Source organism: Galeopterus variegatus, unplaced genomic scaffold (assembly GCF_000696425.1).
Source record: "Galeopterus variegatus unplaced genomic scaffold, G_variegatus-3.0.2 Scaffold4003, whole genome shotgun sequence".
Lineage (NCBI taxonomy): Eukaryota > Metazoa > Chordata > Mammalia > Dermoptera > Cynocephalidae > Galeopterus > Galeopterus variegatus.
In genome coordinates this window covers 123,981-139,084 of record NW_007730114.1, presented here as the reverse complement: position 1 = coordinate 139,084, position 15,104 = coordinate 123,981, and the positions used below count along the sequence as shown (strand labels likewise).

General features: G+C 45.4%; 1 protein-coding gene across 1 annotated transcript in view; it reads right to left on the bottom strand.

Moving 5' to 3' along the window:
- Window positions 1–4,409: 4,409 nt before the first annotated feature.
- Window positions 4,410–15,104, bottom strand: part of MAB21L3 (mab-21-like 3 (C. elegans)) — a 31,789-nt gene continuing 21,094 nt past the window's right edge. Inside the window, exons 4-6 of the mRNA XM_008586497.1 lie at window positions 10,239–10,417; window positions 9,547–9,741; window positions 4,410–4,643 (exon numbers count right to left, since the gene is read on the bottom strand). Coding sequence (XP_008584719.1) covers window positions 4,410–4,643; window positions 9,547–9,741; window positions 10,239–10,417 — 608 coding nt within the window. The remainder of the gene's footprint in view (window positions 4,644–9,546; window positions 9,742–10,238; window positions 10,418–15,104) is intronic.

Sequence of the window (15,104 nt, the reverse complement as noted above, 5' to 3'; positions counted from 1 at the left end):
CAGTACGGGGGTGACACTGAGGGTTGCGATCCGTTGCCGGACACGGAAAAAAGACAAAAAAAAAAAAAAAAGAGATGATATTTCAGAGTCAAATTCTGACAATTCCCATAATTACTAGAAATAATTCCTCAGATTTAGGAAGCCTAAAAAATCCAAAGAAAAAGAAAAAGAGAGAAAGAGAAAGAGAGAGAGAAAAGGCAGATACGCAATGAAGAAACAACAGTCTAATGACTGACTAGTAAATAGCAACAACAGAAGACAGTAGAAAAAATATCCTTAATGTCCTAACAAAAAATAAACAAATAAATAAAAATTATGTGAACCTGAATTTGAAACTATCTCTCAAGAACAAAAGCAAATGACAATTTTAAGAAATGAAAACTCTTTGCTCTCATGCTCTCACTATAGGAAGTGTTACAGCATATACAGTGCTCCAGCCAGAAGAAAACTAATCTGTGCATATAAGAAGCAACCACAGAAGACTTCATACAGTATGATTCCATTTATGTAAAGCTCAAAGGCAGGCAAAACAAAAAACACATTGTTTGGGATGCATGCAGCTCCTGTTTTTTGATTCTCAGACATACTTATTTTCACATTTTAATCTGTGTAAAGTTGGGATGCGTCTTATAAGCAGTGGTGTCTTACATTTAGTGGCACTTTTTCTTTCTTAAACACGAAATAATAATGCATCTCACAATGTTGGGGGCTAAGTTTAATGGTAGGTGGTAAAATTATAAAGAAAAGCAGCAAAAGGATTAACACAAAATCTGGGATACCTATGACTACCTATGTCTGGGAGAGAGGGTCTGAGGGAGGGAACAGCACTAGGAGAATTCTGAAGTCCTGTCAATGGGCTACTTTTTTTTTTCATCTAGGAAAAGTATATTGGTGTTGGTTATATGAATGTTTTTCACAATAAAAAGACATAAATGAAGCGAGAAAGTGGAGACACATATAGTAATGCAGGAAGCTGGAGAGTGAAGGGAGAAGAGGCAGGCAGCAGTTGCAGGAGGACACGGAGGAAATAAATGGAAAGACTGAGAAGCTGGGAGAAATCAGAGCCATCGCATGTGGAGACAATGGCCTTTCAGGAGAGATACTGCCTCTATTTTAGCAAGATGGACAAAAGAGAAAAATGGGTTTGTGAAATTTTCTGCATGTTTTCCTTGTGATGTTTCTATTTTCTTTATGAAGAATTTATATATGGGATGGTATAGTTAGTTATCAGGAATGGCAGAGGTGAGCAAATGCCACAGAGGTTAGGCATCTAAAATGATAAACATTTATTCAGCAGTTATCCCATGCCAGTTACTAAACTAAGAGATTTTTACATCCATTATTTCACTTATTTATTCTTCTCATCAAAGCAATGAGATATGTATTCTCTCATGATGCCTGTGATAGTTTCCTAGGGCTGCCATAACGAAATGCTGGGTGGCTTAAACAACAGAAATTTATTTTCTCACGGTTCTGGAGGCTGGAAGTCCAAGATCAAGGTGCAGGCAGGGTTGATTTCCTCTGAGGCCCCTCTCTTTGGCTTGTGAATCGTTGCCCTTCTGTGCAGACACATTTCTAGTCTCTCTCTCTCTCTGTCCTAATCTTCTCTTTTTATAAGGACACCAGTCAGACTGGATTAGAACCACACCCTAAAGGCCTCATTTTAACTTACTCGCCTCTTTAAATACAGTCACAATCTTAGGAGCTGGGGGGCGTGCAGACACATTTCTAGTCTCTCTCTCTCTCTGTCCTAATCTTCTCTTTTTATAAGGACACAAGTCAGACTGGATTAGAACCACACCCTAAAGGCCTCATTTTAACTTACTCGCCTCTTTAAATACAGTCACAATCTTAGGAGCTGGGGGGGTTAGGGCTTCAACATATAAACTGAGGTTGAACAACTTGCCAAGGTGTTACACAGTGTTGAAGCTGGGAGGGAACCTCAGGCAGGCCAGTCAACAGTGGCTGAATCCCAACCATTCCACTATCAAACCTAGTCCTGTGCCTACGAGAGTGGGGAAGGATGGAAAGGGTCTCGTGGGATTAGGGGGGAAAAAAAAACTTACCAGAATAAAGGAGCAATATTATCAGACTTTTCAGAGCTGTGCAATCTGTCCCAGAAAACAGAATGGAGCTGAATGCTCTAAAGTCCTCGAGATGGGCTGTTTTCTCATAAGCTCCCTTTAAAAATCTGAGCTCTAAGCAGAATGTAATTTTTGGCTAAAATGTCAGGTAAAGGCAACAATTTGGCATCAGCTGAAATCCACTGTCCCTGATTCCTTTCTTTGGAGGAGCCAGGTGTAAGTTGTGGGCTGAGTGGGGTGACACCTGCTGGGCTCTGAGAATGAATATGGGAGGGGCCTCGCTCTTTTCATATGTGGTTTCCTGCTGCCCTCTGCTGGTCAAAAGTGGAAACACCCAGGAATCTGCAGAAAGCCCTACTTTCTCCAAAAACCACAGATCTACTGGGAAAGAAGGGAAGAATCTACTGGAATCAGACTGTGGAGAATGTCAATCCCACCCTCTCCACACACATACACACATTTTGAATCAATGACACAGTCAACTTTCACGTTTTGGCATTCTGTAACAGTATAGCTGTCTTAAAACTTGCTTAAGATGGTTTCATTATAAAAAACAAAATAAAACAAAACTTGTTACATCTGCCACCTTCTCAAAAATGAAGTTTCCCAAGATCCAAGAATATAAAAATGAGAATATTGATTATTTTACAAAACAGTGGTTTGTTCATCACTTTGTGTTTTTAAAAATTGTAAACTTACTGTATGTTTGGAAAGACTTTTTTCAACATTTTTAAAACCATGATTTCCTATGTGATAGCCTAGGGACCACACCATTTGGTTACAGTACTTTTGAAAAATAATTATTTTTCACATTATTTTCATGTGAATTTTCACCAAAACAAAATCAGTAGTTCGTGCTCTTAGAAATTTTACTTTGTTATATATATTTTGGGGAAAATACTCAAAAGTAATAAAGGAGCCCCTTAAGTTGAGAGCATTATGCCAAAAGCAACCACTGATCCCACCAAGAACTTCAAGAATTCCTGGTTGGGTGTGCTGTGCAGGATTTTGCTTGGTGGGCCTCAGTGACATTCAGAATGAGTGGGCTTGAGGGCCTTCGGGGCCCCTGACTCTTATGTGACCCCCAGACCAGACCCTGTATATGCAATCACCAGAACAATCATTTCAAATGCAAGTCAGAAGAGGACACCCCTCTTGTAGGAGAGGCCGAATGTCACACCTTTGATCTTAGAATAAAACACTGATTCCTTACCGGCTTTGCCCCTCCAAACCTGCCTGCGGTCAGGCTGAAGGGGAAGCCCTTCACAGCCGTTCGATTTTCATCCTTCAGGGATCTTTCCGTGACTACTGCAACATTCTGTTTATTTCCTACAGGGCACTTGCTTCAATCTGTAATGACTGTGTTTATTCATCTGTGGTTCATTCCTTGTCCCCACCAATAGGTGTCGTCCCTATAACGTAAGGCCTTGTCCATCTTGCTCTCTGCTGCATTCCCAGTGCCTGACGAGCATTAATTTATCAACAAATGGCTGAGAGAATGAAGTGAGCCAAGGAATGTATTGAGAGGTGAGCGACACTATGCAGATCACAGTAACAAGTTCATTCCATAAATATAAGGAAGTTCCCTCCATGCACAGCCCAAGTTCATTTCGTAAACATAGGCAGTTCCATCCATGGTGTGGGAAGCAAAGTGAGGGCTGCTGCTGGGATCAGGAGTCAGACTGAGCCGCACTTTCAGCTTTGGCTTACACCTCCCTCCCTACTCAGAGACCACCAGGGAAGCGCAGGTACGCTAACTCATCAGGAGTAATCATTTCATCAGCGCCGCCACCGCAGGTACTGATCCAGGATGCTAACTCCAGCTACTAAACCAACACTGTTGATCCAATGCCTTCCCTTGAAAAGGCACCGGCGCAGTGCCACAGGCTCATAGCCCCGCTCTGAGGGAGGTGTATTCACATCCCCACTTTACAAACGGAAAGATAATGAGCCCATGTTCAGTGGGCTGAAGAGCTCCTGGGAAGCAGGCTAATGTCTGGCCTTCCAGAGGTTCAGTCTCCATGCCCCCGTCAAATAATCGGAGCCTAAGCAGGGGAATAAATTCAGAACTGTCATCAGTTCAGAATCTGTGGCTTGGGGAGGTGGTGAGAGCTGTCCCCAAGGGAGGTGGCTAGGGCTGAAACGCTTGCTTGGCCCCAGGGTATCTCAGGGCGCAGTCTCCTCTCTCAGGTGCTGCTGGTCAGATGTAATTTCCTCTGCTGTTTGTCTCCTGGGAAGGATCCTGGCACCTGACTGAGGAACCATCCAGAGAATGAGGTCAAGCCAGAATGGGATGTCCAGGAGCCTCCCAGGTAGGGGCAGCTCTCAGGCCAGGCTGATCTGGGGGTCCCTCAAGAAGGCGGCCAGTTTTTGAGCCACAGCATCCAGTTCGCTCGAGCTGGCACCCCGAAGGAGGTTGCTCTTCCTGACGAAATAGTGCTTGAGCAGATGCTGGCTCACGCACTTGTGCAGTTTCCTCGCCAGGCGCAGGAACGCTTTGCTGAAGACCTGCCAGTCCTTGAAGTGGGGGTATTTCTCACAAGTCCAAAAGAGCACTGTCTGCAGAAGGAAGAGGTGGTGTCAGACATCACGGTGGGCAGCTGAGGAGGGCATCTCCAGAAACAATCATGGAGCTTACGTGGTCTTGGGAGGAGAGAGAAAGCCACCCAGGGCAGATGGGCTCTGCCACGAATCCATGATCCCAACCTCAGGCGGGTCCAGTCTTATCCAGCTGGTCTGCTATGCCTCTTGGTCCATTTATTCTCTCACTCTCCTCGGACATTTCCAGTGATCACCCCTCTCTTTAAATCTGCAATACCCCACTCCAGGCAGATGCCTCTGCCTCTTACTTTAGAGGGAAAATGGAAACCCTCATCCCCCCAAACCAGACAGTGCTGCCTACATTTGGATCCTCTTCTCCCCCTGCATCCATCACTCCTGCTCGCTGTGGCTGATCCTCCTGAGGGCTCAGGGTCCCACCTTCCAGGAACTGTACATGTTCAGTCACCCTCTTCCTCAATGGCCTCTCAACCTGTTCCAAGGTCTCCTGCTCCCTCAATCCTGCATCTCCTCCATGCCTGAACTCTCACGTCTCTGCAAATCCAGGCTTCTCCAAAGAGTCAGCTCTATTATTGGCCATTTCCTCTCCTCCCATCCCCTGCCTCAATTGACTCCAATAAGGATTCTTCAGCCATTCATCCTCAAAGCTGCCTCGTTGAGGCCCAGTGATCTCCATGTTTCTAAATCCCACAGCCTCCCTTCAGAGCCAATCTTCACTAGGCTTCCAAGCCAATCCTCTCTGGGTTTTCTGCTAGCATTATAGCTGCTGCTTGGCAGGCCTGTCCTCCCTCACTTGCCTCTAAATGTTGGGGTTTTTGGAAGCTCAGTTCTAGATGGCTTCCAAGCCAATCCTCTCTGGGTTTTCTGCTAGCATTATAGCTGCTGCTTGGCAGGCCTATCCTCCCTCACTTGCCTCTAAATGTTGGGGTTTTTGGAAGCTCAGTTCTAGATCCTCTTCTCTCTACGTTCATTCCCCAGCTTAATGTTTCTTCCACAACAACGGCTTTAATTCCCACTAAATATAGGCGACTTGCAAATTTTTTTCTCCAGCCCAGACTTCTCTGACCTCCTTACCTTGCATGTCTTGAATATCTGAAAGTCATCCCAGTTTCAACATGTCCAAACTGAACTCACGATCTTCCCCCCAAACCTGATCTGCCTCCAGAGTTGCTTATCCAGCCAGTTATGCAAGAACCAAGCCTAGGAGTCCTTCATCCTCCACCACCCCTGGTCAAGTCCTGCCAATCCTCCTGCCTAAGTATTTCTCAAATCTACTCACTCGTCTCCATCTCCAGTACTCGTACTGCCATCCTCTGCCACACTGCCACCACATGTCACCTAGACCTCTGCACTTATTCCTGTCACCTTCCAATCTGTCGCCATCCACACTGCAGCCAATATGATCTTCTCAAAATATAAATCCATGTTCCTTCTTCTCAAAAATACTTAAAAGTCTTCCCATTGTCTGTTAACTAAAAATATGATCTTTAACATGGTTTGATTTATAAGGTTGGGCCCCTGCCTTCCTTCCTAGCCTCACCTTGCCCCACGTTCTGTCTTGTTTTCTCCATTTAGCACACTGGCCTCAGCTTATGCTCCCTTCTACCTCAGGGCCTTTGCACATCCTACTTATTCAGCATAGAACCTACTTTCTACCCTTCTTTGTTCAGAAAACTCATCCATCAGATCAAATTTCCCTATTGCACCCATTACACATTCTCTTAGCCACATGCTTCTCATAAGAAACAGCAATGACAGCAGTAGCTTTTATATTTATGATTATTTTCTCATCTTCCCTATTATAGTATAAGCTTCACGACAGCAGTGAACTACACCTGTTTTTATTCACTATTATGTCACTAGCACCCAGCAGAGGGACTAGCTCATGAGAGGCAGTCAATAAATGTTTATTGGGTACATGAATTAATTAAATGTTAATGTTATGATTTATATATTGAGTACTTTTATACAATCTTTGTTTTTTAGAGCAGTTGTAGGTTCTCAGCAAGATATTGAGTATGTTTTTATTTAGATTATATTGTTTTGAGTAAATGAGTCAGAGATAATTTTATGCTATTCAAGATAACCCAGATAGCAAAAAATATATTTTTTAAATTTCTCTTATTAGTTAAGCTTTCATGTCCCTAGGCAAACCGAAGCAATTAAGCCCATTGTCATCAGGTCCATGCACCTGAGTAGATTTCAGAAATGAATAAGGGGGCTGAGCCCGTGGTGCACTTGGGAGAGTGTGGTGCTGGGAGCGCAGCAGCGGGTTCGGATCCTATATAGGGATGACTGGTGCGTTCACAGCGCTCACTGGCTGAGCGCAGTGCAGCCGGTCTCAAAAAAGGGACAAGAAAAAAAAAGAAATGAATAAGGTAATGGAAGATAAGCTTTTGCTTCACGTGAACAGTTCTGGGGAAGAGCCTCTCTGGGGAGGAGGTGAGGACCTTGTAAGACAGTGTCAGACTTAAGGTGAGGTGACTATGATTGCCACATCCTTCCTGCTGCTGTCTTGCAACCCAACCCCTTCCACCTTTCCCTAGACTGAAGCCTTGTCAAGGATCTAGCACACTCAAGCCAACATCCGGGACGGGGTCTAACACCACGTCTGTCACTAGCTACATCTGCTTCCAGAGTGATGCCTCACTGAAAGAATTCTGCCTGCGGACCAAAAATAGGACACTAAAGGGAACAGCAGTTAGTACTGTTCTTGTTTATCCTACTTTTCTCCACAAATAGCGCCCTTTTTAAAAATGCTCATCCTTGAGAATCCACAGTTCTACTATGCCATCTAGGTAGATCAGGAAGGCCTGAAACAGAGACTCTCTGAGGAGTTGTCTTAAGATCCTCTAGGTGACTTAGGAGCCATTGGAGAAGAGCAAGCCCCTGGGCGGAATGCAGTTTTGAGAGTGGTCTTGGCCTGGGAGGCCATGGTGGCCCTATTCAGTCTTGCCTGAAATATCCATGCCACTTAATGGTGCTTCCGTCCATCTTAACCGAGAGGCAATGAAGTCGATGGTTAAGATTGAGGTTTAATATGAGTCAGACTTAGTTTGCTTCTCAACTCTACCTCTTTCTAGTGTGGCCAATAGAAGGGAAGCAAGAAGAAGCTAGATCCTCACAACTAATCGGATCGTCTTCTGGAAGCACATGCCCCCAGTCCAGGAGAACAGGTTGTATGTTTTCAGGGGAATGTGCTTGGGGACATGTTGAGAGTGTTGAAACTCCAGAGAAAGGCCCCAGTGTGTGAAAATGAGATGTTAACGGGTTTGGGGCCAGGTCAAGGAGGATAGGTTATCAGGAAAGATAAGAAGCAAAGACTAGTGATTTTGTGCCAAAAAAAAAAAAAAAAAAAACTTGAATAAGATATGAACCCAGTCATTCATTTATTTGCTCAGCAAATATTTACTGAGCTACTATGCACAAAACATTGGGAGAGATACTGGGGGTTTGGTAGTGAACAAGACCAATGTGGTACTTGTCCTTAAACAGGTTACTTTAGAGCAGAGTGACATGGGCTGGAAGATGGTTTTGTCCATTGAATGAGAGGTGGCACAGGTAGGAGCATAGAAGGCAGGCACCATACCGACAGGTGGCTGCTCCAGGGACCTGTGCTCACCTGTGTAGAAAGACATTCCATCCTTTTTGGGGCCGAGGAGAAGGTCTGAAGCTCCTGGACCAGTTCTAGCTAGGCTGGGGCTGTGTTGCCCTGCGAGAATCTGATACCTCCCAACCCCAACGTGCTGCATGCAGCTGTTACGTGAGAGTCCAATTCACTCTGCGTGGTCCCCAGTTTGAGAAAGAAGGAGTTGCGAGTATTGTCAAAGGCCACCTCTCCAGGGAAGCCCCCCAATCTCCAAGTCCACGTCAGGTTCTGCTGCTCCAAGCCTTTATGGAGCTGGTCCCCAGTTTGAGAAAGAAGGAGTTGCGAGTATTGTCAAAGGCCACCTCTCCAGGGAAGTCCCCCAATCTCCAAGTCCACGTCAGGTTCTGCTGCTCCAAGCCTTTATGGAGAGATGCTATTCTCTTTGCTAGTGCTCCCCTTGCTGCATGATTACACACGCACCCATGGGCTTGTTTGATCAGTGTCCACCTCCCCTGCTAGACCAGTTGCTCCATGAGAGCAGGAACCACATCTGTGTTTGTTCACCCTTGTACTCCAGGTGCTGAGCACACAGCAGGTGTCCAGCCCAGACTAATCTCAAAAAACATGTGCTGAGTGAGAGAGAGAGTGAGTGAGTGCATTAATGAATGTACAATGTTGGGTTTGGGGCAAGGGGAGGCAGGTGCTGGCACAACAAGGAAAAATCCTTGCCTGATGACTCGGAACCTGGAAGGTCCAAAGCCTGGAAACAGGTCTGCAGCAATGTTTGTGTGGTAACCTCACCATTTCCTGTTTTCCCTGCAGGTAGCTCGTCTGTGTGTGGGTGAGTGGTTGCACTTGGGCTCGAGTGGGGATGAGAGCATCACAACACCAGGGAAAGCACGAATTCATCAAAGGTTTAAGGCAGAAACTACATTTTGTAATTCATTTCTGAACCTCAGCAGGGTTTCTGGCACACATCGAGCACTTGTGTTGGTTTGTAGAATGAAATAAAAGAAAAGGGAGAGAAAAGGAGAGAAGGAGGAGGGAGAGTAAGAAAGAAAAGGAAACTGGAGAGGAGAAGGGAGGAAAGCAGAGGACATTTTACCCTGAGCAGGGGTGTCGTGGACACACATACAGCCCAGTTTATATATTTCTATGATGAGTAATAATTTGTGGGATGGAAAATAAGGATATTGGAGCCCCATCCTGAATTCATCACACACACCACCCCTTCCAAGTGGCTCTGGCCAGGCCTGACCAAGGCCACCGGAGGAACTCCCTAACCATAGCTGCCCCTGCAGCACCCACACCCACCTGCAGGTGGTGGGACGTGATGACCGGCCTTCTGCCTGGACACCAGACCTCTTCCTTGAGCTGCCTCATGACCCGAAAGCACTTCCTGCGGCAGCCCCCATCCTCATCCAGCTGTTCCAGCAACACCTGCTCGGCCCGGAAGAAGCTCAGCTGCCAGTGGTAATTTGAACAGGCCAACAAGTGAAACCCAAACGACTGGAAGAGAAAAATATTGGGAAACTGAGAAGGACAATGCTTGCTGAAGTAGAAAGCCATTTCAGAAGCAGTGCACTAGTCTGGGGAACCCATCATGGGGCGGGCAGTACATTCTTCATGGGGACAAGCACAGGAGTGTCGGGAAAACATAGGCCACTTGAAATGGGGACAGTTAACGGGAGAAGGCTGTACCCACCCTCTCTCCTGCAGCTGTCCTCCATCTTGAGTGTGCATCAGAATCACCTGGAGGGCTTGTTAAAAACAGACCACTGGGCCCTGCCACAGAGTCTCATTCAGCAGGGCCAGGGTGGGGCCTGAGAATCTGCATTTCTAACAAGTTCTCAGGTGCTGCTGCTGGTCTGGGGCCCACATTTTGAGAACCACTGATCTAGTGACATCTCAGCTTTCCTTTGGAAGCTGGTTGGCAGTCAGTAATGCTGGGATGGGTTATGCTGTTAGCCTCTTTTCTGTTGAGCTGGGGTCCCACCCACAGGTACCTTGATGTACTCCACTCTCTCGGGGGAAGGCCAGCGCTTCAGACATCGAGGCCACCGGGCTTTCTTGGACCAGGCAGTGGGGATCTCCACGGTGGGCGCCAGCTCTAGTTCCACCTGACCTGTGGATGTTTCCATGGCAACCCACACAGCAGCGCAGTCTGCTAGCATGCTGACTTTACCTGATGGGAAATGAACAGACAGACAATGAGAAGAGAAAGCTCTGCTCATTACAAGCCTCAAAAAAGGAATTTGTGAGCAGTCGCTCTGACCAGCTTCTTGCAATTGGTGAGGCAACTTTAAAAAGTCTGTAGCACATCAAGGGTGGGCATTCACAGCAACCCAGGCAAGTAGTCAGCTAATCATCGTTAGAGCATTACTAGAAAATCTCAAACACCTAGGGACTGTTTTTCAGAGTAATGTAAACATATGGCCATTTTTTTTTTCACTTTGCACCCACATGTTCTGACATTATTTAAAGACAGCCTCAGTCCCCCTATTTATTCATATGCCTTTGCTGGAGTTCAGCTTAACCTGTCTTTTATCTGAGTCAAACGTTTCTTACAGAGTACAGTAGTCAACCCTTATCTACAGTTTCCCTTTCCCTGTTTCAGTTACCCACGGTCAACCACGGTCTGAAAATATTAAATGGAAAATTCCAGAAATAAACAATTCATCAGTTTTGAATCACACGCCATTCTGAGCAGCATGATGAAGTCTCTCATCGTCCTGTTCGGCCCTGACCAGGACAGGAATCCTCCTTTCGTTCTGCCTGTTAGTCACTTAGGAGCCTTCTCGTTATCAGATCCACTGTCACGGTATCACACTGCTTGTGTTCAAGTTCCCTTTACCTCATAATGGCCCCGAAGTGCAAAAGCAGTGATGCTGGCATATTGCTATAATTCTTCTATTTTATTGTTGTTGTGAATCTCTTATTGTGCCTAATTTATAAATCTAATTCATTTATAATCTAATTTATGTCTATTTATCAAAGGTATGTATGTATAGGGAAAAATAGTATAGATGGAGTTCGGTACTATCCACGGTTTCAGGCATCCACTGGGCATCTTGGAGCGCACCCCCTGAAGACAAGGAGGACTACTGTGTTTGTTTCTGCCATCCACCAAGCTGGCCTCGCTGCACAGGCATTTCTCATCGTAAGTCCCTGTGATCAGAAAATACTTCAAAGAATGGCACAGCCACTGTTTCAAAGGGGCAAGTAAGTGGGAAGAAGCCCCCACTGCCTCGTTTTCCTGCCAGGCAGAGGGAGAGAAAAAAAATGCATCTGGTAAAGTTTGCAGCTTACCTTTTAGAATTCCCTCATTTCTAATTTGCTCCCCCATCCTTCAAAAGATACAGTAGTGTTTCTGTTTGTTTGTTTGCCTACATTACAGACAAGGATGAGCTGTCTTGAATCGGGATCTATTATTTTGCTTTTCCTTGTTGGGAGAAGAAATGGAAGCTCATGAATTGTGTTCAGCTGTTCTAAAGGAAATCATTCCTCTCCTTGGCCAGAGTGCGATAAAGGGCTTCTTGTCTGCATCTCATCAGAGCTGCCCAGACGGGAACATGACGACCTCTGGCACTTCAGCCTTATTTACTGAAAGCACCTTGTCAGCCTGGACCAGTTTGAATCTCTTCTTTGCACTTTTGCTATTAATAATGTCACAAAGTATGCTTTTGAGCATGTACTTTGAGCACATGCTGGAGCCAGCCTGCCTGGCCCACACGCTGCTTCAGCAGCTCACTCTGCTGACCAAGGGTGTGACCTTCGGCAAGTTCCTTAATCTCTCTAAGTCTCAGTTTTCTCATCTGGGAACAGTTAGAAAAAGAAGTCTTGCTCTATAGAGTTGTTATAAGAATTGAATTAATCCATAAAAGTATTCTCTACATCGTAAAAACCCATTAAACATGAGCTATTATGGAAACTTTCAGAACTATTGTTCGATATGTGTGAGGGTGTGTGTGTGTATGTACAAATGCACCCTTTTTTTTTCTTCTCTTTTTTTTTTTTTACTTAATTATCTAGCACAGGCATTTTTCATAACTCTGTGTGCATGTGTGTGCCTGTCTGTGTGCCTCATTCTTTTTACAGTCTGCATAGTAGTCCACTAGGCAGAGGCAGAGTAATTTATTTAGCCAATTTTCTTTCATTAGCCATTTAGATTATGTCTAGTTATTTACTATCATAAAACCTATGGCCGAGGATATTCTTCTGCATATTTCTTTGTGTATTTGTAGAAATATATTTCTAGAACTGGAATTCCTGAATTTTCAAATAAACACACGATAAAAATAAAATGGACAAACTGCCCTTTAAAAAAAAATGCAGCAATATACACTTCCAAGAAAAATACCCATTCACCATGCCCACTTCTATACTGAGAATGATCATGCTTTTCAACTCTGTTAACCTGTTAGATATTTTACTGTTTATTAGAGGAACACCTTTTCTTATTTTTACCAGCCATTTATATTCTTTTTCGGTGATTTTTTTTTTGTCATAATTTCTATTAGTTCATTTTTTTTCTTACTGGTTTATAAATACTCTTTTATAATTAAGGAAATTAGCCACTTTTTTTCCAGTTTGAATTTCACCTAGCCACTTTTTTTCCAGTTTGAATTTCACCTTTTCTCTTTGTGTGAACAAAAGGGTGTGTGTGTGTGTGTGTGTGTGTGTGTGTGTGTGTGTGCACGCACACACACATGTGCACACATATGCTACCTAAACAGTAGCTTAAAAATTTGGGGTTGTTGAACATAGTCAGTTCTTTATGACTTCTGTATCTTGTGTTTGTGTTTTGGTACAAGGGGGTGTTTTCCAAATGTGGTATCTTGACAAGCTTGGGTACTGCAGTCAGATGGAGGGTGTTGCAGTAGAAATATGCTGATAACAAATATCTGGGGTTTGTGAATAATTTGCTTTTTTAAAAAAAGGACATTTAAGTTTTTAAGCCAACTTATTTTTGAGTTAGTTTTTAAGTTAACTTTTTAAGCTAACCCTGGAAGGGGTGCATAACCCACAGCCTGTCATATCTATGCCGGAACAGTAGCCTATTTAAATCCAAGAGAGTGTTTTGTGGGTATGAATTCCAATCTTCTGTGTATTACAGCAGAAAAAAGATCTAATTCTTATCATGGGGACTGAGCAGATGTAAAGAGCACATGATTATTGTCTCAAATGAGGAGCACAGGCTTCAGGTGACAGGGACAAGCCCAGAAAAACTTAAACCTGCACCTGTACTTCCGCTTTTTGTTTTGTACCTGTATTTTTGCTTTTTATTTTGCTTTTGTAACACTGACCGCCTTTTGTATCAACTTAGCCCCCACCACATGGCCCCTGCCGCATGGATTACCCTGGAAGAATGTAACCTACATAACCCTTTGCAAGCTTGGAGTCAAGGCTCAGATTTTGGAGTGTGAACTCCTCTGGGCCTGCTGGCATAATAAATCTTTGAATTCTCCAACCCTCTGAGTGACGCTTGGTTTCTCAGCAGTCTGCCCTGTAACATTTCTGGTTCCCTGACCAGGAAGCCAGCCAGACTGGCCCCTTGAGCTACCAGCCCAAGAGGGGGCCACCCTTGGAGCAGAGGAGCCTCGGCCCTCGAATGGCGTGGCGCCGCCTGAACGTCTCGGGTCCTCCTTCACTGGGACTCCAATGACTCTGGGGCCACCATCCTCGGACAGACTCAGTGGAGGGATGGACTAGCTCAAACCCAAGAACATCAGGATCAGGTAAAGTCCTGGGACTCAGACCCAGTTCAGTTCTGGCCTGCCTCTGGGCAGAAGGGGAGCTTGATCACCTCCCATGGTCATATTGCAGGAGACTGCCAGTTCAGTCAGGACCTCCCAAACGAGGGAGGAATGTTTTAAACTCTGAGTGTCTATGTGAGTGCATAAATCTTTGTTGTGCTAAGGCGACTACGCTGCAGCGCCTGAGTGGGTCATAACCTGCAGTTCTGTGGTCACATCATATGGCACAACAGTGATTCCAGTCCCTGAAGACTGCGACCGGGCCCTGGATTTATACAGGTACACCTTAGCCAAGACAAACCTGACAGTCCTGCAAGGGATGCAGTCAGGCAGATAACTGAATGGCTCTTCCTCTCTGAGGAGGGGCACCCCACCCTTGTTCGTCCGTGTCAGCACTGCAGGGAGGGCAACACAGGAGGCCAGTGGTGGGGACCCCTTGCTGCCACAAGCAACATGGTAGGTGCTTTTTTGAGGCCCTGGGTGAAGTATACCTTGGCACCCAATTGCGGAGACTTCTTTGCCACCTCATCCTCCTGGAAGCAACTTGCCCCTTTTGCCTCTGGGACACCATTTGCAGGTCCTGACCCCCCCATAACCTGTTTACTCTCATAGGCATTTTCGTTGCCATGGGAGGGACCACTTCTAAACTTAGAATTCATGCTCAAGAACTTCAAAAAGGGATATTTGGGGGATTATGGAGTCAAGATGACTCCTAGAACACTCTGAACCCTTTGCAAACTTGAATGGCCCACCATCAATGTGGACTGGCCATCGGAGGGAACCCTCTCCCTACTGACCATCAGGGCTGTATATGAGACAGTGACAGGGGACCCTGGCCATCCAGATCAATTTCCTTACATCGACTCCTGGCTACAAATTGCCCAAACTATGCCCCTATGGATCTGATTCTGCGTGTATGAGGGACAGTGCAAGGTCCCAGCAGTGCACATGCTCTGAGACCAGTGGCCTAAGAAGCCTGTTTTTCAGAGGGCTACAGATGATGATCTATTACCCCTGCCATATGCCCCATCTACCCCACTGGGCCCCGCAGCTCATCACCATCCTACAGTCCACCGGTGTCAGTCCCATCACCTCCATGAACGCTATCAGCTCCCC